General features: G+C 40.3%; 1 protein-coding gene across 3 annotated transcripts; it reads left to right on the top strand.

Moving 5' to 3' along the window:
• The first annotated feature begins 2,257 nt into the window (after positions 1 to 2,257).
• Positions 2,258 to 14,823, top strand: b3galt2 (UDP-Gal:betaGlcNAc beta 1,3-galactosyltransferase, polypeptide 2). 3 transcript variants are annotated; one of them, XM_039811623.1, is made up of 2 exons: positions 2,258 to 3,094; positions 12,413 to 14,823. In XM_039811623.1, exon 2 carries the CDS (start codon positions 12,767 to 12,769, stop codon positions 14,096 to 14,098), a length of 1,332 nt encoding a protein of 443 aa, XP_039667557.1. In that variant the 5' UTR covers positions 2,258 to 3,094; positions 12,413 to 12,766; the 3' UTR covers positions 14,099 to 14,823. The 3 variants fall into 3 exon arrangements, with proteins under 3 accessions (XP_039667557.1, XP_039667558.1, XP_039667559.1); XM_039811624.1 differs by lacking the exon at positions 2,258 to 3,094 and adding an exon at positions 10,393 to 10,500; XM_039811625.1 differs by lacking the exon at positions 2,258 to 3,094 and adding an exon at positions 10,507 to 10,763.
• Positions 14,824 to 21,426: the final 6,603 nt, after the last annotated feature.

Genomic DNA, 21,426 nt, shown 5'->3' with positions numbered 1-21,426 from the left:
CGCCAGCAACAGAAACGCCACGCTCACGCCACGCAGCCAGTGTGAAGCCGGCCTTAAGTTGCTTCACAGCCTACACTTCCTTCCTTGTTTCTAAATGTTACTTAATGTGACAGTTAAAAATTGAGTAGGCTATTATATTAACCAGTTTGGGCATACAATTTTAAATAAATGCATTAATAAAGTGGCCAGAAGTATGTAGACACATCATACCTATGAAACTGTTGAATATATCGTTCTAAAACTATTGGCATTAATCTTCTGATATTACAGTACCTACTCTTTTTGGAAGGCTTTTCATCTGATTTTAAAACCTGTGCTGTAGGGATTTTCACCCATTTAGCTACACAAGCATAAGTGAGGTCAGCCCCTGATGTGGGTGATAAGGCCTGACTTGCAGTCAAGGTTCTAGTTCATCCTAGAGTATTGGATAGGGTTGATGTCAGAGCCAATCAAGTTCCTCCACACCATACTTGGAAAAACATTTATTTATGGATCTGGCTTTGCCAGAGTGCTATACTCAGGTGGTGATGGGCTGTGGATATTACACATACCTTTGGTGTGGGAGAGCTAGGTTCAATTCCCACTGTGATACATCAACCAATGTGTCCCTAAGCAAAACACTATGTCAAAGGCATGCAACCTCTGACATAGCAATTGTAAGTCACTTTAGATAAAAGTGTCAGCTAAATGACATTTAACGTATACAAATTATGTTTTCTTATATTTGCTGAAACTGTCACTATATCCTGGTAGTAGTAGCTACATGAGACAACAAAATCAAGTTAATCTGGCTCCTCCTAGTGCTCCTGAAGGCATTTGCAATAATCCAACAGACAGGCAACGTCCCTCCCCTTCCAGTGGACCTTAGGGGACCTTAATTCGGAAAAGATATGCATGGTAGTGATTGGAGAGAGGCAAATTATTTTTGATCCTGTTTGAATTGAGCCATGAATTACACATAGGATGTACATCAATTTAAAAGATAGTTTTTCAACAGAAGAAAGTCTCAGTTTGTTGTAGGTTTGTCATATGACCACTTAGTTTTGAGTTAAACCGCTCAGTGAATTACATCTTTTGTCTCACGCAATATACGTCACCTAGCTTGATGCTCGGCTTGCTCTTTAGCTAGCTAGCTTAGCTCTGTTCCATAACACATGTAAAGTAATTGTACCTGATGTGTTTTATCCAGTCAAGTTTTATCAGCAGAGAAGCCAAAGAATGGGCCAGATCCTCAGCTCGTGTGAGTAACGTTACGATACACACAGACATCGTAGCTTCAGAGAGACTTCATCCATGAGACACTGAAGTCTGTAGTCTTTCTAATTACGTATTTTCACAACACAAACAGTTTAACAATAAACTGAGTCTTTCTTGGCTTGCAAAACTATCTTTTAAACTGACGAATATCAAATGTGAAATCCATGGCTCAATTCAAACTGGATCAAAAAATGATTTGTCTTTCCACGTTCACTACCGTTCATATTTTGTCCGAATTAAGGTACCATGGCGGTCCACCGGAAGCGGATGGACTTCGCCTCTCTAAATGCCTGAAGGAAAACAACCAATCAGAGCAAGTAGGACTCTCTAACACAGTGTAAATCGCCATTTGTTAGTTAGCTGGCTAGCTTGGGCTGTCTAGTTAGCTTGTCTGTCTCCGGAGCTGACATTGCTCTACTCCTGGCGAAGTTGTCTGCCAGAGTGAGGCGGAGGGACCGTTAGACACAGCACTGCCGCTGGCCACCAGCCTGCTGTTCAGGACATTTTCTGTAACTAGTGCAGCATGAAAGCATGGTGGAATTAGCAAGCTAGCTAGCTAACTTTTCTATCTCCGCTAGTAGGTGCATCTAAGAGGCACGTCATATTCAAGACAATACAGTTCACAACAACAATACAACCAAGCCATAACAATAACAAACAAAAAGGAAATTACATGACAGAAATAAAGCTAGCTAGCTAATTAGCCAGCCGTCCACTCCACATCAAGAGCAGTGACCTCCTGGGTGTGTAGCCTATCCATGAGTTTCTCCTGGTTTTTGTTTGTTTTGATTGTAAAAAAGTTTTTTAATGGTGGTTTTCTGACATCTTCAAGCAAATATGGACATTTCAATTGGGTCTATGGTTTCTTGAAGGTACTTTTTTTGGATTTGAGGCATGTTTTATTGTCCTATTGTACAAATATGGACTCACGCCCCTTGAACGCAGCATAAGGGTCACGTGAGATGCTCCACTAATAATGCAGTGACGCGGTAGAGTTCCGTCAGTAGAGCGGTGTCTGACAGCCTGGATGCCCGGGCCAGCAGCTTTCTTGCCCGGCTGGGAAATCCGACAGGGATCGGTCAAAGACGGAGCGGAGGAAAGATAACGACAGAAGAAAAACTAGCTAACAAGCGGGGAGGAGAAAGTAGACGACTAGTTGTTTTTGTTTTTCATTCAGTAGGCTACTCGGGCAACATTTTGGCAGTGATTGGACTAAGAGGTGGGAGAGGATATTTTTTTATTCATTGTTTTTCTCTATCGCTTTCACTGCGCTGATAGTGTTTATCAGCCTGCCGAGCATCGTGAAGGACCAGTCTCACTCCGGCTGCTCTGCCGCCGCTGCTCTCCCCTCCTTTTTAGAGCCGTTCGGGCTCCGGATAAACGTGTGTGGATGCTGTGCTGTTTTCTTTTACATGTTTAACATAAAATAACATCTCCTGGGAAGGAGATAAACTAGGATAAGATCAGGAAACAACCGTGAAACAGCGAGGGGAACCAACATTATTTATTAAGTAGTGAGGTAGAGGGAGGCTGTGGTGTATAACGGACACAAGGAGCAGGAGAGAAAGGAGAAGAGGATTCGCAGCAGGAGGAGAACCAAAAACCTGCAGGTTTGCTGAGCCTGCGGGGATGAGGACGAGGAGGGACGCAGCCTAACACAGCCAAGGTGTTGATCAGTGTGATTAGAGGAGAGGGAGCTGGAAGAGGAGAGGCATTAAAGCGCAGGTTGTTTCCAATCAGAAACAGGCGGTGATGGCCGGTAAACGCACCGGGGTGCACACACTCCGTAAGCCGACCGCAGCCCTGTCAGCAGCCGTAGCAGCATGAGGAGGAGGAGGTACGCAGCACTGCATGTCTCATCAGTCCTCCACATCCTCATTATTCATTTAGCCTTCCCCGCCCTCCTCTCCCCTCCATTACATCCAGCCTTCCCAGCCGCCTTGACTAGTATCCATCCATCCATCCATCCATCCATCCATCTATTCATCCATCAATGCATCTACCCATCTAGATGCTATTACCCTTCGTCTATGTCCCAACTTCCTGCATCTCCTATCCATCAGGCACTTTTTGGAGCACCACTGACTTTCCAAAATGTTTCAGTGACACTCAAGGGCTCCTCAGGCAGGTGTAGCCTACCACTGGAAAATTAACAATAGGCCTACTTTTTGATTTTTATTATAACTTCACCCGCTAAGGATGAAGGTGGATGATAGCTTTCATTCATCTGAAGGTATAATCACTGACATCAAAAAGGGGTCAGTAGACCAAACTGTATTCCTTTACATAGATTCAAGTTTTAGGAAACTCCTCCTTGGACCTGCCAAGAGGCGAGGCCAGGGAGTTCCCATTGATCCAGTTCAATTAACAGGGCTTTTTATCCACTTCATCACGTCCAGCTGCCTGAGCTATTTGGCACTGAAAGTCTGTGCATGCTAACTGCTGAGATAGACATAAAAAAATAAAAATACAGCAGCTAAGCTCACCATCTGGGTATTCACTCTGCCCACTAGACTATGAAACTTTAATAGGGTGTAATTTTTAAACCACTTTATAATTTATTGCTGTGGCATCTGAACGGACATCCCAGAAAAGAGTCAAAGCGAGGAGAATATGGCCGTGCTTTATTAACGAAGTAAAACAGAAATACAGTTAGAATTAAATCCAGTAAAAGTTGGCAGCAACACAATGAGAAGGGTTGGGTATCACTCTCACTGAGTGGAAGAAAACCACTGTCATATAATATTTACTACAGCTACAGTAGCTCAGAGCTGCCGAAGCTTTATTTCCCAGAGGGCTGTTGTATTTTTGAGTCCAGTTTTAATAGGCTGCTCCATCCTTTGTTACAGCCTTTTTAAAGGTTTAAAGGACAAATTAATGTACATGTTGCTCTGTAGGTCTACATTATACAGCTTTGACTTGTGTGTTAAATTGTCAATTCACACAGTGTACAAAAAAACATTTTCTCATTAGTTTTGGCCATATGTGGTGAATTTTTGAGATGTCCGTCTGAGGTGTCTGCCTAGGTTGTTAATGTGGCATGTGCAGATTACCATCCCTCTCGCTCCAACTCCCTTTTTCTTTATACACCCATGGCCTGTCCCCTGTCCTGTGCATGAGCACAAACGGAATAGTTGGTTTCCCATTTATAGAGCCAGAACACCGGATACTTTTCAGCATACACAGAACGGACAGCTTGTGGCCTTCAAGTAGATATTCACTGATTAGAATAGCAAACTCCACCTTTCAGGGGATTATATAGTGTTTATTTTCATTGTTGATCATCTGCCTTATTTTTGTATAAATAAATATTGTCTGGTCTTGAAGAAATTTTGAAAACAATAAAAAAAAAAAAAATTGGTTTCCTAAAACCCAAGGTGACATCTTCAAATAGCTTATATGTCACAGTAAACAAAGAAAAATAAAATCCTCTCAAGAAACTGGGGGATCTTTGGCATTTTTGGCCATTAATGATCTGTTGATCAACTAATTGGTTAGCCAACTCATTTCAGCTCTCAGAAATGCAACAGAAAAATGTATTTAAAGAAACAAAGCTCTTGTTATTAACAGGGAAGTTTTAATTGGAAGTAGTTTCTATTAAAACAAAATACCTCCCTGTATTGTGTTGAGGTGAAGGCAGAGATGGTCAGAAAAGGGGCGAATTAAACTGCCGAGGTGTAAGAGAGAAAAAAAATTTTAAACATTTATTTTTTTGTAATTTGGGTGAACTGACCCTTTAAGGATTAGATATGCTTTATGCTAGGGGCTGCAGTGACCGGTCCCAGATCTGACCAGCCTCTAAGTGATGAAGGGTAAAAAAAAAGACACAGCTGGCCATCCAGTGTCACTCATCTGCTCTGCAACGCTTTGCGCCAATGCAACCCCCCTTCTCCCAGTGGTCCTATCCTAGTTGAGTCAGATATACATCAAACAACATTCTCAAAGGGTCAGGTCACTCAAATACCTCCAAAAAATATTTTCTTTCTTGCCGTTTTTTATTGGGACTATTTCTTGGATAGGGCGTTTGCCGTTTTCAAGAGAACAAAGTATGTTGATTATCCAAAGGAACAGAGACACTGTTTTTTGGAAAGAGATGTTGCTGTTGATTTTAATGATTTGAACACAAATTCGGTTCACTTTCATTGTATTTGGGCTGTGGCCTAAATCTCAAAGTCAGATCTTTTAAAACCGTATCAGTAAGTAATAAGTGAGAAAACTTGTATTTGAGTGAACTCAAGCAGGTAGCCTACAGGTAGGCCTACACGTGCAAAAGAGGGAAACAAAATTTAATTGAATGAACAATATCACATGTTGCCCAGTAGTTTAATTCAAAAACGGGATAATTGCAATGCAAATTGAATTTCCTTAGAAGTTAATTAATGAATAAGTACACTTTGGCAAATGATAAGCCTACTTGAATGTAGCCATTATTTCACATTTTTATTTGACTTATATCTGTCATACCAGTATTTTCCAACCAGTGCTACTTGGGAATGTCTGTAGTTGCTAGGGACTACGTGGAAAGATTGTGGATTACCTTGACTAACTAAAAAAGTAGTAAGTTGAGTAAGCTGTAACAGCTGAATACTGATTGAGTGCTTGAAAACTAGTTAGCTAGCAAGTGAGAATAAGTTAGCAGATTTCTTAAAGAATAGGATGAATGGCTCAAATAGAGGCTGTAATAAACAAATAGTTCAAGTAGTTAGCTGGTTAAATAGTTAATATTGTTAGCTAATGGAGAAATTGTTGAATAGTTAGTCAAAAGTAATGGATAAACAGTTAAAAATAGATAGGTGGAAGTAATGAATAAACAGTTGGAATAGTTAGCTAAAAGTAATGGATAATCAGTTGGAATAGTTAGCTAAAAGTAATGGATAATCATTTGGAATAGTTAGCTAAAAGTATGCTAATGGATAAATAATTGAAATAGCTAAAAGTACTGGATAGACTGTTGGCATAGTTAGCTAAAAGTAATGGATAATCAGTTGGAATAGTTAGCTAAGAGTAATGAATGAACAGTTGGAATAGTTAGCTAAAAGTAATGAATAAACAGTTGGAATAGTTAGTTAAAGTAATAAATAAACAGTTGGAATAGTTAGCTAAAAGTAATGGATAATCAGTTGGAATAGTTAGCTAAAGTAATGAACAAACAGTTGGAATAGTTAGCTAAAAGTATGCTAATAGCTAAACAATTGAAATAGCTAAAAGTAATGGATAATCATTTGGAATAGTTAGCTAAAAGTATGCTAATGGATAAATAATTGAAATAGCTAAAAGTACTGGATAGACTGTTGGCAAAGTTAGCTAAAAGTAATGGATAATCAGTTGGAATAGTTAGCTAAGAGTAATGAATGAACAGTTGGAATAGTTAGCTAAAAGTAATGAATAAACAGTTGGAATAGTTAGTTAAAGTAATGAACAAACAGTTGGAATAGTTAGCTAAAAGTAATGGATAATCAGTTGGAATAGTTGGCTAAAAGTAATGAACAAACAGTTGGAATAGTTAGCTAAAAGTATGCTAATGGCTAAACAATTGAAATAGCTGAAAGTACTGGATATACTGTTGGCATAGTTAGCTAAAAGTAATAGATAATCAGTTGGAATAGTTAGCTAAGAGTAATGAATGAACAGTTGGAATAGTTAGCTAAAAGTAATGAATAAACAGTTGGAATAGTTAGTTAAAGTAATGAACAAACAGTTGGAATAGTTAGCTAAAAGTAATGGATAATCAGTTGGAATAGTTGGCTAAAAGTAATGAACAAACAGTTGGAATAGTTAGCTAAAAGTATGCTAATGGCTAAACAATTGAAATAGCTGAAAGTACTGGATATACTGTTGGCATAGTTAGCTAAAAGTAATAGATAATCAGTTGGAATAGTTAGCTAAGAGTAATGAATGAACAGTTGGAATAGTTAGCTAAAAGTAATGAATAAACAGTTGGAATAGTTAGTTAAAGTAATAAACGGTTGGAATAGTTAGCTAAAAGTAATGGATAATCAGTTGGAATAGTTAGCTAAAGTAGTTAGCTTACGCAGTTCACAGCTTCAATGGAGCGTGGACAGCTAAAAGTAATGGATAATCAGTTGGAATAGTTAGCTAAAGTAATGAACAAACAGTTGGAATAGTTAGCTAAAAGTATGCTAATAGCTAAACAATTGAAATAGCTAAAAGTACTGGATAGACTGTTGGTATAGTTAGCTAAAAGTAATGAACAAACAGTTGGAATAGTTAGCTAAAAGTAATGGATAATCAGTTGGAATAGTTGGCTAAAAGTAATGAATGAACAGTTGGAATAGTTAGCTAAAAGTAATGAATGAACAGTTGGAATAGTTAGCTAAAAGTAATGAATAAACAGTTGGAATAGTTAGCTAAAAGTAATGAATAAACAGTTGGAATAGTTAGCTAAAAGTAATGGATAATCAGTTGGAATAGTTAGCCAAAAGTATGCTAATGGCTAAACAATTGAAATAGTTACCTAAAAGTAATGGATAATCAGTTGGAATAGTTAGCCACAAGTATGCTAATGGCTAAACAATTGAAATAGTTACCTAAAAGTACTGGATAGACTGTTGGCATAGTTAGCTAAAAGTAGCTTAATGATAAACTGTTGAAATAATTAGCTGAAAGTAATTGATAAGCTGTTGGAATAGTTAGATAAAACTAATGAATAAATGGTTGAAATGCCTAACCTCTGCCAAATAGTAGCACAAATGCAAACTTGACTCAACCAACCTAAATTAACAGTTCAACTGTATGAAAAAGTATTGTAGCATCCACTTTGATATTTAGTGTTAAATAAAATCTAGTTCAAAATCAATTAAAATGAACACATTTGGAACATGTCGGGTGGTTTTAAATAATAGGAAGCCTTATCTGATAGGGTTGTGGGGCTACATTTGTTTTTATGATAAACTGCAATTTGCTCAACATTATGAAAACCCCACACCACTTATGGAGAATTGGGACTACCAGCTTGTCAAATAATAATTCACACAGAAAGTTAGGAAGGGGAAGAAGCACCAACCCTCACCTCTGTTTCACTTGTTTTCTTGGCAATGAACTGTTCGCGACAATCAGATGGTAAACAATAGTCAGCAAATGAGAGATTGTTGAGGAAAAGGGCAGCTGAATAGCTGGGTAGGAAAGTGACCAGGATGAGGAAGGATTAAGATGAGACCACAGCAGCACTGAGGGGAGAGGTGTGGACACAATAGCCGTCTCTTTGCCGTCTAAAGCCCGTGTCTGAACTCCCTGGAAGATTCTTTTTAAGATGAGCCCAGCATGACCTTGAGAGAACAAAAGCAGATGTGACATTTTTAAAACGTATTGCTATGTAGGCCAAGCCACAATGGCAGCAAAAGTAGTTTAGATGTTTCCTGCCAACATAAGTTATACAGCAAGAAAGCAATGGGATGAGAGATCTCAAAGAGAGAGTGAGAGATTGACGATAAAGTTGTTTCCATTGTCAGAGACATTTCTTAAGACTTAGGTTTTGTTTTTGGCTCCCAACTGGAATGCTAACATTGGAGACGGAGAGCCAGGGCAGAGTCTTAAATTAAACAGAAACAAAACAGTGGGCGTCCTCCTTGCTCAGTAATGACCAAATCAGGCATAACAACTGTATTCTCACCAGTACGATAAAGCATCAAATACTATCAAACTTTATGACAGATTTGAGGTGCGTGAAGCCTTCTCGGAGTCAAGAAAGCCTCAGTCAGCCACATAATCAGTCAGGCCTGTTTCAAAGAAGCAGAATTTAACCTCTAACTTCAGCGGAGAGCCACTCTAAACGGCTCACAAATGGGAGATGTACTGTATTTGTCTTGAGGAAAATGTGTCACTATCACAACGTGCACTGCTTTACTGAATGAAGGTCATATCCCCCTCGACACCAGCAAAGCCTGTTTTGCATGCATAACACACACAACGTGGAGGCAAAAACAAGCTAGGCTGTTGATATAGGCGTGGAAACAAAGAAAGCAAACTGTGGAGAATGGTGTTTATACCTCGCTGTATACCTCGCTTTTCCTCTATAGGTTTGAAGCTGATGTGGTGACAGACACAACACTTTAATGCATGCCTAGTATGTCACCACTGTGTCACTCCACTGCAGCCTTCGTTTTGGTTATTGACGGCTGCAGAATCACTGGGGCTTTAATTAGCGCTAGTGTAACTAATTGGCTTGCATAAAAGTGACACTGATGGGAAGAAAGAAAATTAATTAATGACGAGAGGCAGTGGTAGATTATAAATCAAAGTGCTAAAAAGTCAAAATGAATGTCCACTCTTCCTGTGAATTTGGCATTTACGTCGAAAAAAAACAAAAAAAAAACAATGTCATAGACTTAACCATTCACGGTCGTCAGCATGTGGGTGGGTGTGGGCATCCATCATTATGTGTATATGTGGCCCTCGGTGTGCGCACACTTCATCAGAGCTCACGTAACTAGATATTCATTTAGTTGACAGGAAAAATCTCTCAAGCATTGGATATGCTTCGATGTAAAGTATGTTAACCTTTAAAACAAAGCCGGCCCTGGCCCCTCTCATTCTCCTGTAATTGCTTGCGCTGGGTAAGCACACTCGCCTGAAAAGGTTATCGTGTTCCTTGCCAGTTGTCATGATGAATGAGCAAACATAGCAGGAAATGAAAATTGGAAGTTTAGAGAAAAAAATCCACCTCACAATAAGCCGGCATGTAGCATTCGCACAAAATAATGCGGTGTTGTTCGGTACCTGCAAATTATCAAAAAGCAAGCAAACAAATAAATAAAAAAAGGCAATGCAGGCAGCCAGTAAATTAAATCACTCCGGAAGGAAGGATTGACTCAAGACTTGCACTGCTGCTACATTAATATTCACTAGAGTCTAGTACAACCTGCAAGTTTCTGCTGGCATATTCAGTTTTCCCTGGTGATGTGTGTGTGCGCGTGTTCACATGCACAGCAATGATGATGTATGTTTCTAGCGTGGATATAATTAGGTTTTCACTTTCATACATATCATTCAGTAAAACACTGTTGAAAAAAACACATTACTTTAGTTTAGTCAGTTCAGTTTATTCATTTAAGTCACTCCTATTTTACAACAAACTATGTTACTTAACCATTGTTTTGAACGCTCTCTCCTCTCCGGTCCCTGGGTCTGAACCAGAGCTGAGGCAAAGTGCTGCTTCATATAGAGCCTACAGCAGTCACACTCAGGTGTGCTCATGGTGGGAGATACCATTTATCTGGGTCATAGGTGAGGGTATATTTTCTAGTTGAAAATGTGTGTACATTTTTGTGTTTTCTAAAGTTAGATGAGTGGAAAATGGTTTGTTCAAGAGTCTGTTAACGTGTTTATGGTAGAAACTAGCAGTGAAATTATAAATGTCCAAATGGTAACATAATTGAGAGATAATTGAAGCAATTAAGAGTTGTTTGGTCTAGTGGGAGGGGGCTTAACATATATAAGCCTCTGGTCGCTTAAGTATGGTGTCCTGAATTTGGCTACAATCCAGACAGGTGATGTGAAACTTTTCTAGTGAAAAGCTTGTGTAAAAGAAAAAAAAAAGATGGCTTTTTTTTTTTGTGGTTCCTTATGTTTTTTTGTTGTGGATGTCCTGTGTTTGTTTAACCACTTTTTTGTGAACAAAAGCCCCTTCACATTTTGCAGCCCGAGCCATCATGTTATCAACTTTTTTTGTTCAGACTCCCAACGCTTTCTTTAACAGATACGCACAATCTCTTTTTTGTATTTGTCTATAGATACAGGAGTGACTGTGTGTTATGTTCATCATTAAGTCTGAGTTGCATTAGCTTTTGTGTTAATGGGTCTGTGACCACAAAAAACATGATTGTGTGTGCAGTATTTGGCGTGCATATGATTATGTGCAATGTACAGTACATGTTGTGCTTGTGCAAACTGATGGTTTGCCTTGGCGAGTGAGAGAATCAGTGTGTGCATACGTGATCGACTTTTGTGCTTCCCTTGGCGCCATACTCCCTGTGGGCAACAGATGCGATCGTTCACGTCACATTTCGCCTGCGTTGTTGCATGTTAGTGTGTGTGCATTTATGTGCATGTTTCCTTGTATGTCCTGTATTTATTCCTGCGGTAAAAAAGATCGAGCAGCCTGGGTGGTCTCGACTAGACAGTGGGCAGCATTGATAAGCCGAAGGTGAATGGGGGATGAAGGCTGTTATCACCAGAGGCTGGCTCAGGCGTTGGCACCGCTGCCTGCTGGACCCTGAAAACTCATTTTGACAGATAAATCTCCTCCCTAGCTGTCGATGCACGGTGGGGGACTGATGACACTCGCTCGCCCAAGCGGCTCAGTGTAGCGTTGGCCGGCATCACGTTGAGCAAACCTGCAATTTATACTTCTGCCCCAGGCATTAAGCTGAATAATGGCATGCAAGAGGCAACCACCATCTCACCATACCCAGCACCAGACAGCCAGCTCATAGTTTCCAAGAAGAATGTTATGGACTACTTCCTTTCACTATTTTTAGATTCTTAGCTGTGAGATGTGTCTATGGAATTTTCTTAGTTTCTTTCATTGTGTAAAGTAATAGAACAACGTGCTCATTTTAGTCCGTTGCGTTTACCGCGAGATTGTTTTACTCTGAAAATGCGTGTATTTCAACAACGAGGCAGACATCTGCATGGGTTAGGGGTTGTTGCTGTACGCGCAGTCATTTTCCAGCAGCAATCTTCAAACTGACCTGCTTGCAGCAATCTTCGAACTGACCTGCTTGCAGCAGTATTCTCTAAATCTACCATTTGCTCAGAAAGCAACATCCACAGAGTCGGTTGTGTTCTATGTCCCTGTCCAATCAAAGATGCTACAAAAGCTGTCATATTGATTCAGCTTCTCCCTTTCAAAATGTTAAGTCAGCTTACCAACCGTGCCATTTACCTTAGTGGGCACCACATCCACAGAAAGCTCTAATTGGGGCTCGTGCATCTGTACGAAATTAATTCAGAAGTGAGAGTGTCAAAACAAGCCATAAATAAAATGATTAAGAAATGTGCTCAGTTTTCCCCGCGAGCAGAATAAATACAGATCTGCAACTCAGGCAATTGACATGTGGCTCAGTGCCAGTGAATGGGAGGTGCTTTTCGGACCGCTGCCAAAACAGTTTTCTGTTTCTTTTTTTTTTTTTCTCAGATTGGAGAGCGCAAACACAGAGGAGGTGACCCTTATCGTATCCTGAAGGAGACAAGACATAGAGCATGACCTTGGGTTTGTCTACAGTGCCACAGAAGAGCCAGGGAGAAGCCTCCATGGCCAGAGAATCACCGCCTTCCTAGCTCCATCAGGAGCTGTTTTAACCCTGCTGCAAGCTGCACTGGGGGGCTGAAACGTTCCCCTGACTCCACCAGGAGGCTCACTCCAAACCCATCTGCCAGCTCAGATATCCCTCTTGACTGTTGGCAAACACATGTTTGAGGTGACTGTGTGTGACCGCCGCCGCCCATTCTCGAGCAGCAGCAGCAGCTTCCCGCGACCCCGATCTGCACCATGCAGTGGAGACGGCGGCACTGCTGTCCCATCAAGATGACCTGGACGGTCAAGCGTTCGCTCTTCCGGACCCATGTGGCCGGCCTCCTCTCGCTGGCTCTGCTCTTCACCCTCTTCTTATTTTTCAGCCACCAGGACTGGCTGCCGGGACGCAGTGGGCTCCGGGAAAACCCGCTGGCCTACGCCACCAGGGGCTTCCGCAGCCCCAAGGGAGAAGCCAACCAGAGCAGCTCCCTGAGGAGCCTGTGGCGGGAGACGGGGTACGTAGCGCCGAAGCCTCCGCTCAACCTCAGCTCTCAGCAGGCGGATGGGGCAACGGGGGAGGCGGCAGCAGCAGCAGGAGGGGGAGGAGGAGCCAGGATGGGCGTAATGGGGCTCGGGGACTCCATGAGCGCTAACAACAGTTTACACAAGGAGATGGGTGTTGGAGGGAGGCTCAGCGCCCAGCCCTACCGCTACATCCTGAACGAGCCCTTCAAGTGCAGGGACCGCACGCCCTTCCTCATCCTCCTTATCGCTGCAGAACCCGCCCAGGCCGATGCCCGCAACGCTATCCGCCAGACATGGGGGAATGAGAGCATAAGGGTGTCCGGACAGGGGTTTGTCCGTCTTTTCCTGCTCGGCACGGGAAAAAGCTCCGACACCTACCTCCAGAGCAGCATAGAGGAAGAGAGCCGCGTTCACCACGACATCATCCAACAGGACTATCAGGACACTTACTACAACCTGACCATCAAAACCCTGATGGGCATGAACTGGGTGGCCACCTACTGCCCGCACGCCTCCTACGTGATGAAGACGGACAGCGACATGTTTGTCAATACCGAGTATCTCATCCAAAAGCTGTTGAAGCCCGGGCTGCCTCCCAAGCAGAGGTACTTCACTGGCTACCTGATGAGGGGCTACGCACCAAACCGAAACAAGGACAGCAAGTGGTACATGCCGCCGGAGCTGTACCCGAGCGAGCGCTACCCGATATTCTGCTCAGGCACGGGGTACGTGTTCTCAGGGGACATGGCCGAGCTGATCTACCAGGCCTCGCTCAGCATACGCAGGCTGCACCTGGAGGATGTTTACGTGGGGATCTGCCTGGCAAAGCTGCGCATCGACCCGGCGCCCCCTCCCAACGAGTTCCTCTTCAACCATTGGCGGGTGTCGTACTCCAGTTGTAAGTACAGCCACCTGATCACGTCCCATCAGTTCTATCCCAATGAACTCATCAAGTACTGGAGCCACTTGGAGAGCAACAAGCACAACGCCTGTATCAACATTGCCAAGGAAAAGAACGGCAGGTACAGACACCGAAAGTTTCATGGAGAGAGGCCTCCATGATCCATCCTGTGACTACCAACCACTTAAAAAAAAAAAGAAAAAAATGGCGAGATTGGCGCACTGTAACTCAGCCAGTAGTGGGCATTTTGAACTCAGCACTATTCACTATATGGGGAAAAGCACATTGTCTTTGGTATTGTGTACAGTTGATGATCTGAACTATTTTTGTTAATTTGAGAAAAAAAAAATGTTAAGTAATGTAAACCTGTTGAGCTATTTCTAAAAGGAAGATTGTCTGTGATGTGGAGCATGCACAAAAAGTGCTGCAGCCATTTAAGAGTGGTGTTTATGATAATTCAGGTGCCAACAGAAAGGTGGTGACGGTAATTCATGCTACAGTTAATGTGAAGGCTCTTCTCTAAAGGGGAGTACAGTATGTTGCACTCTACAAATCCAAAAAAAAAGGAAGACACAATTGTGTTTACAGACAAAGGGAATTGCACATGTATTTTGTAGAAAGTTACACTACCTAAATATGAATGAAAGTATCTTTGACGTTGACCAGTTATGCTGCCCTGTTCCTCAATGTTTACGTTACAGATTCTTCAAAGAAGGCGAGATGGTTTATCTGTCATATACTTTATTTTGTTTTAAAAAATCTAAATGAAAGCACTCACGTCACGTCAGAGATTACTGAGATTGTATTTTTTAAAGCTTTACATTGAGTATGACTCTGTACTTGAGGAAATGTTCAATTAATTAACGATTAAATGTACTGAACTCATGTTCTTTGCGTGTGTGTGTGATTTATCTGGGCTTCTTTTATATATTCAAGCACATTTAGTATCATTTTTACTTACATACTCTGTCATAGGAAGCAAATCTAGGGCTGGGACTTATTAATATTACCTTTTATCGACTTTGATCGGACTCCCATTGTGACGATTTCTGATGACATTTATTCTTTACAAAATGTAAACCGGTAAGACATCTCACAAAAATGACAACATTACAAAACATGTTAGCTTTGGGTTAGTATAATTGGATATTTTCCACATTGTAAACTGAACTCTGAAATATATATAATATATTTCTCCATGTACTGTAAGCACATATATAAAACTAAGTACTAATATTTACAAAGGATTGGCAGTTGAATTTAACATAATGTGGGCCACCCTATACAATTATTTTGGCAGCCTAATATGAGAGCTTGTGTTGCTAATGACATCATGGTTACATAGTTGATTGCTTTTCGTTTGATGGCGCTAAATATATTTGCTAGCAACCAATTAACACATTACCTGAGTCACTTGCTAAGACATTTTTTTAAATGATTCAGTGAATCATTAGTTTGAAACTACAGAGACACATAGTGATGTATTGACAAACAGTCCAGGATCCTTCACTGTACATGCCATTTGAAGATGTGATAAAAAAAATACATCCTTCACCTCTTCTCTTCTTCTTTCCTCACCTCTTTTCTTCATCGTTTCCCCTTTTATGACTACCGGTGGTTGCATTGTTACTGCACAGTCATGCCATCTTAAAACACTGTAATTGTGAACGAACCAGGCAAATAATGTGTATTTTCTACAAACATAAGCACGATTGTTAATGAAAGGTAATATTGTGTTCAGTGGACCTTGGAGACATGCATTAACTCCCAAAGAGAAAGAGTAAAACATTCAGAGAAGTTTTAGGCCAGGCACAAACAATGTGAAGACAATCAGGCTGAGTGATGAGAAATGAATTAAACATTGAACTGTTCACTGTCCCCGCGGGAACATAAAATACTCGGCTGCAAAACACCCAAGTTTAGATTTTAATTAAAAATGAATGCATATGATTTTGATCCAGATGGAACTGCCTGTTTGTTTGTGTTTGTGTGTGTGTGTGTGTGCTGGTGCTCAGGGCCACCAACAAAAAAAGCATATATATAATCGGGTGATGACTTGAAAAAGCCTAGGCCTATATCAGATTAAGGTAATCTAAATATACTAATGGAGAGCGGGGGCTCCTGCACTTTTTTCCACTACACATCTGTCAGTCTCGTTTTAATCACCTATACCTCTGAGCGACTCTGTTTCGGGAGCTGTATAAATGGGTAAAGTTCACACAATTGTATAGGCCTATTTTAAGCCGCTAATCACTAAGCAGAAGGGTCTTAAGAGAGGAGGAGGCTGGAAGGTAAAGACAGCAGAGGGAGAGCCTATCAAGATGTTCATCTCAGATAAACTGCACAGTGCAAAGAATTATGTGATGCTGGAACCACAGGCAAAGACACAACAGCTTTATTTGTTACTTTGTATGCAGTCATGTGAGAGATTATGCCTTCATATCAACCAGTTATCTACAGCAAGGATCTAAGGGGTCCTCAGAGTAACGCATGGGGGCCTCCAAATTAGTCTTAAGTTTTGAGTCTTGAACATGAATCTAACAAATTATTAGCAAATATAAATCCCCACTGATCATAGGCTTATTGGCCTATAGGTAAGGCAGTCACTAAGGTAGACATCCACAGATCAAGGATTCAATAAGGATTCACTGTGCATGTTTTTAACGTTAAAACATGATTTATAAAATCATGGCAACAATTATTAGGTTATTTTAATAGCTTTGCATTCTGTGCAAAAAAGGTATTTATCAAGATGTTCAGCCACCCTACATGTTCCTGTAGGCCCAGTTTAATATGCAACTTCATTTTATACAATATATGTAGGGGGTCCCTGCTCTGTCTCTCTTTCAGTTAAGGGGTCCTTGGCTTAAAAAACGTTGAAGACCCCTTATTATCTACAGTTTAGGACGATTTTTAGGAAGACATCACATCATTATCACGAATCAGAGTTTCAAGACGTCCTTAAAGTGATCCCTATATAGTCTTTAGGGTAGAACTTTTCCTGTTGGGAAGACTCAACAACTACTGTAATACACCTATAAAGACAAGAAAGGTACAGGAGGGGCACACAACATGTAGATTGTTCACAACATTGTTGCAACTAAAAACTTTCAATACTTTTTCTTAAAAAATAAATTAGCTTATCTACTGTAAATATCCTTATTACCTAAAATCAGGTTCTCTACGCTTGGCAATGTTGTAATGGCAGTGGTTATTTAGAGTATGTTAAGGTAAAAGAGAGCTGCATCCTGTGGAAGAGACAGCAGAGTCTGCTACTGTATTTAGACTGACTCAGAACACTCAAATCCATCATTCAGGAAATAGTTTATGCCAAAGCACCTGTTTCAGAGCACAGAGCATCGTTCAACAACCAGAACATGATGTCCTACCAAAGACAGACTCCTCATTCTCTCAGTGGAACACTGTACCAGTGAGCAAACCACTGTAATCTAACAAAGCTATATGGCTATAGTTGCGATAACTGGGTTAATAAATATTTAAATCCCCAATTTTTGGGGGTTTTGGAATGCCACAATACTATGGTTTGCATATATTTTTCTAATTATTATTTAATAGAAATATATCAGTCACCATAAGCGAAATAATTAAGTCCAATTTTGGCCAATGCCTTTAAAATCATCAGCAATCTCCTTTCCCTGGATTTTCTACTATACATTTACTACCATACAAAATGCCTTACCCTTCATTAATGGTATCTATTGTTTTGGCAGAAACTCAGATCTAAACCTGCCTCATTATTTTGTGACTGGTAATGATAATGCTAAATCAATCAAGTAAATGGGCCTTAATATGAGATGTATTGTGTCCAAGATATCACTGTTTCCTTTCATTATGGTGGGTAAAATCTCTCCCGTCATACAACCCTCTCAGCCATGTGGCTCTCCCGACTCTCAACCATAACCTTTCACAAAAGCTGAGGGATCAGGCCCTGTTTCGGCCAAAGCGGTGGTGGAGCTCCGCCAAACTCAAAGATCTTATAGCTGTGCCTCTTGCTGCTTTATAACATGACTGTTGTATCAACTGAAAGGTGAGGGTGTGTATTTGAGGGTTTTTTTCTCTGCTGGTTTAAATCAGTTATAAGTAAGTCAATCATAAAAATATGCATGTGTCTCTAACTATCTATGCACTGACCAGCCTTTAGGTCTCATAGTGTGGTCACCATGGAAAAACAAGGACATCCAATTTCCTTCTCAAAGCCCCTGTCATTCCAGCACAGTGCAATTCATGAAATACTCAACTGGTCCCAGGTATTCATCACCCTCCATTAGTAATGATTAAAGTCATGCCTCAGAGCGAGAGGATATTGGGAACAAGGTTTGCTATCAGTCATGCATGTCCTATGCAATCAGAGCGCCAGATTACCAGCATCTGGCCGCACTCAGCCCTTCCACAAATGATGAAAACGAGCGAGGGCGGGGGAAGGAGAGAAGAGGGACGGCTAGAGAGGTGAGAGGAAAAAGTGAGGCAGAGACAGATAGACTGGTCTGCTACTGGAGAAGTACAAGTAAAAGAGAAAAGGATGAGGAGGAAAGAAAAATAGCAGGAAGGAGGGAGTGATGAATGAAGAGGAAAGGAGCAGTGACTGATCAGTATTGAAAACCTGTGCCGCTGTAAACGTGGTATAAAAGGCTAACAGTGGAAACGGATTGAGATGTCTGCAATGATGGAGTGGAGGCTGTGGCCCGGCTTTAACATCACAGCTCACTGTTCCTCAGAAACCAGAGGAGAGAAAATACACTTGAAGAAGAGACAAATCTCCTGACCTTTCCATAACAGCCAAAGCCTGGAACCTGCCTAATACCTCTCTGTGGGCATGACTGATGAATCCTAATGGAAGTTTTAGGTGAGGAATAACTAAAATTGACAAAGAAAATGATAAATGTCACCTGCTGCAAGTGAAAAACCATCATATCATTGCCACAACAGGGAAATAAACACTTTAAAGCACAGAAAATGCCTTTGTATGATAATAAATACTGCTGTACAAAGCCAAAATGCAGCAACTCCTAGATTAGTCACAGGTAAGACCAGAATTAGATTTTCTGACTTTTTTTCTACATCATTTAACATTATTAGTAACTACAAGACCAATCATAAAGCCAAACCACGGTAACTGCACTCATTGTAGAGCAAGTTCAAGCTAGTTGCAATAGCCATAGCTAGCCTTAGCTAAAACTAAATTCACGTACTTTCCCCCTGTTTCCTTTTGAATTGAGCAATATGAATTTTGATTAACTGATTTCTTGGTAATTTAGTGAATTACTACATATTCAGGCATTAGCTAAATCCAACCATTGTGGAGATTAAAACTAGCCCCATGCCTACTAGCTAAAAGGAAAAGTAGCCTAGCTTGACAGATTAAAAGTAACTGCTATAGCCTCTAAAAGAATTAACATGATTTATGAAAGCTACATCTAAAAAAACATGTTGAATATTTTAAATTGCAGATCAATTTGTTATAGTTAAGTCAACAAATAGTAGACAGACCAAAAGACTTGAATTAGCAACATTTGCTAAACGTACGTTTAGCTAAAATGTAATGATAGCCTAGCTAAAGAGTGCCCGCCATGTCCACCTCGATGTTAAGATGAGTTAACATCAAAGTCATGTTATGTATTAAATTGCACTATATTTATTCATTATATTTCAATAAACTGTAAATATAATAAGAAATGGTACACAGACCGACAGAGAGAACACTTGCTAATCAAGTCGTGCTAAAAGGTACCTTGCATAGCTTAGCAAAACAACAATCTCAGCCTCTGTCTTTATGTAATTTACATGATCTGTGCAAGCTACCTCTAAAACATGTTTTTATATTAAATTGTAGAATAATTATAATGCTTTTAACATGAATAAGCTATTAAAAGAGACAGATATATAAAACAGAGAGAGATAACAGATAGACAACTCCCTCCTCACTTCTTCTAGGCTATAAGTACTCCTTTCTTCCTTTGTAGGGCGAAATACCCAAATCTCCCTATTTACAGTAAAGCAACCATCACACAAATCCCTTACAGTCATTTCTACAGGAAGAAGGCAACATCTGTTGTGTCCTATCAGCCAAGGAAAAACTACCTAATGCTTTCAGACAGATGGCAGATTCCAGCCAGGACTGCAGGACTCAATGATGGGGTGGTGCCAGCATTGAGCAAAAATCTATTTATAAATGTAATTTGACAGTGACACTCCACATTGCATGAAAACTGCTGGACATCTAACCTGCCAGGGCCCACAACAACAAGTCCAACCCTGTTAGCACTTTGAAGGGCCCTCTGAAGACGTGTGGTGATGTTTGTATGGCACTCTGGCCAGTAGCCACACAGAACAGATACAAGGGAAGCTAGCCATTGTTATATAATACACAACCTGCACACAGGCGCCAAGGGTCGCTCACTAGGAGCAGAATAGTTAATGCCATCCAATATGGTCAGGTATAATTTCTCCAGTGTTGAGTGGACAAAAAGCACATACCTACAATTCAAATGTTTCAGCGTACAATGGACACAGGAATTTGACTTGTGATACAGCGCAGTAAAACAAGAAAGTTAAAAGGTTAAGTTAAAAAGTTAATATAAGAAATGTATACAGTTAAGAATAATAAAAATGCATACAGTACAGGCCAAAGGTTTGGACACACCTTCTCATTCAATGTGTTTCTTTATTTTCATGACTATTTACATTGTAGATTCTCACTGAAAGCATCAAAACTATGAATGAACACATATGGAATTATGTCCTTAACAAAAAAGTGTGAAATAACTGAAAACATGTCTTATATTTTAGATTCCTCATAGTAGCCACCCTTTTGCTTTTTGATAACTCTGCAAACCCTTGGTGTTCTCTCAATGAGCTTCATGAGGTAGTCACCTGAAATGGTTTTCACTTCACAGGTGTGCTTTTACCTTATTAATAAAAAAGCAAAGGGTGGCTACTTTGAAGAATCTAAAATATAAGACATGTTTTCAGTTATTTCACACTTTTTTGTTAAGTACATAATTCCATATGTGTTCATTCATAGTTTTGATGTCTTCAGTGAGAATCTACAATGTAAATTGTCATGAAAATAAAAAGGAAACGCATTGAATGAGAAGGTGTGTCCAAACTTTTGGCCTGTACTGTATATTGTTTGGCATTGTATGCAAGTCAAGAATAATAAATACGCTGCATAATGGTACATTGGCACAATGTGTCTGCTGATGTTTGTGGGTTGTAGACTTCACAGTCACTTACTGTAAATTATTTGACATCTACTATCAAATATGACTTTATTTAAAGCCACTATACAGTATATTTATAATCACCATGCGTAGAATTTTAATGTTATTATCGAATATTTAGAAATATTGCCCATGTTAATTAATCATTATTTATTATTTATGCATTCATTGGTGCAGACTTGATTTTTGCTTATATATCTCAATGTCCCCAGGTCTGATTTGTACAGGAGGAAGGGCAAGATGGGGGC

Source organism: Perca fluviatilis, chromosome 9 (genome assembly GCF_010015445.1).
Source record: "Perca fluviatilis chromosome 9, GENO_Pfluv_1.0, whole genome shotgun sequence".
NCBI classification, from domain to species: domain Eukaryota; kingdom Metazoa; phylum Chordata; class Actinopteri; order Perciformes; family Percidae; genus Perca; species Perca fluviatilis.
Note: the sequence above shows the minus strand (reverse complement) of the source record. Positions and strands in the feature narration are given on the sequence as shown.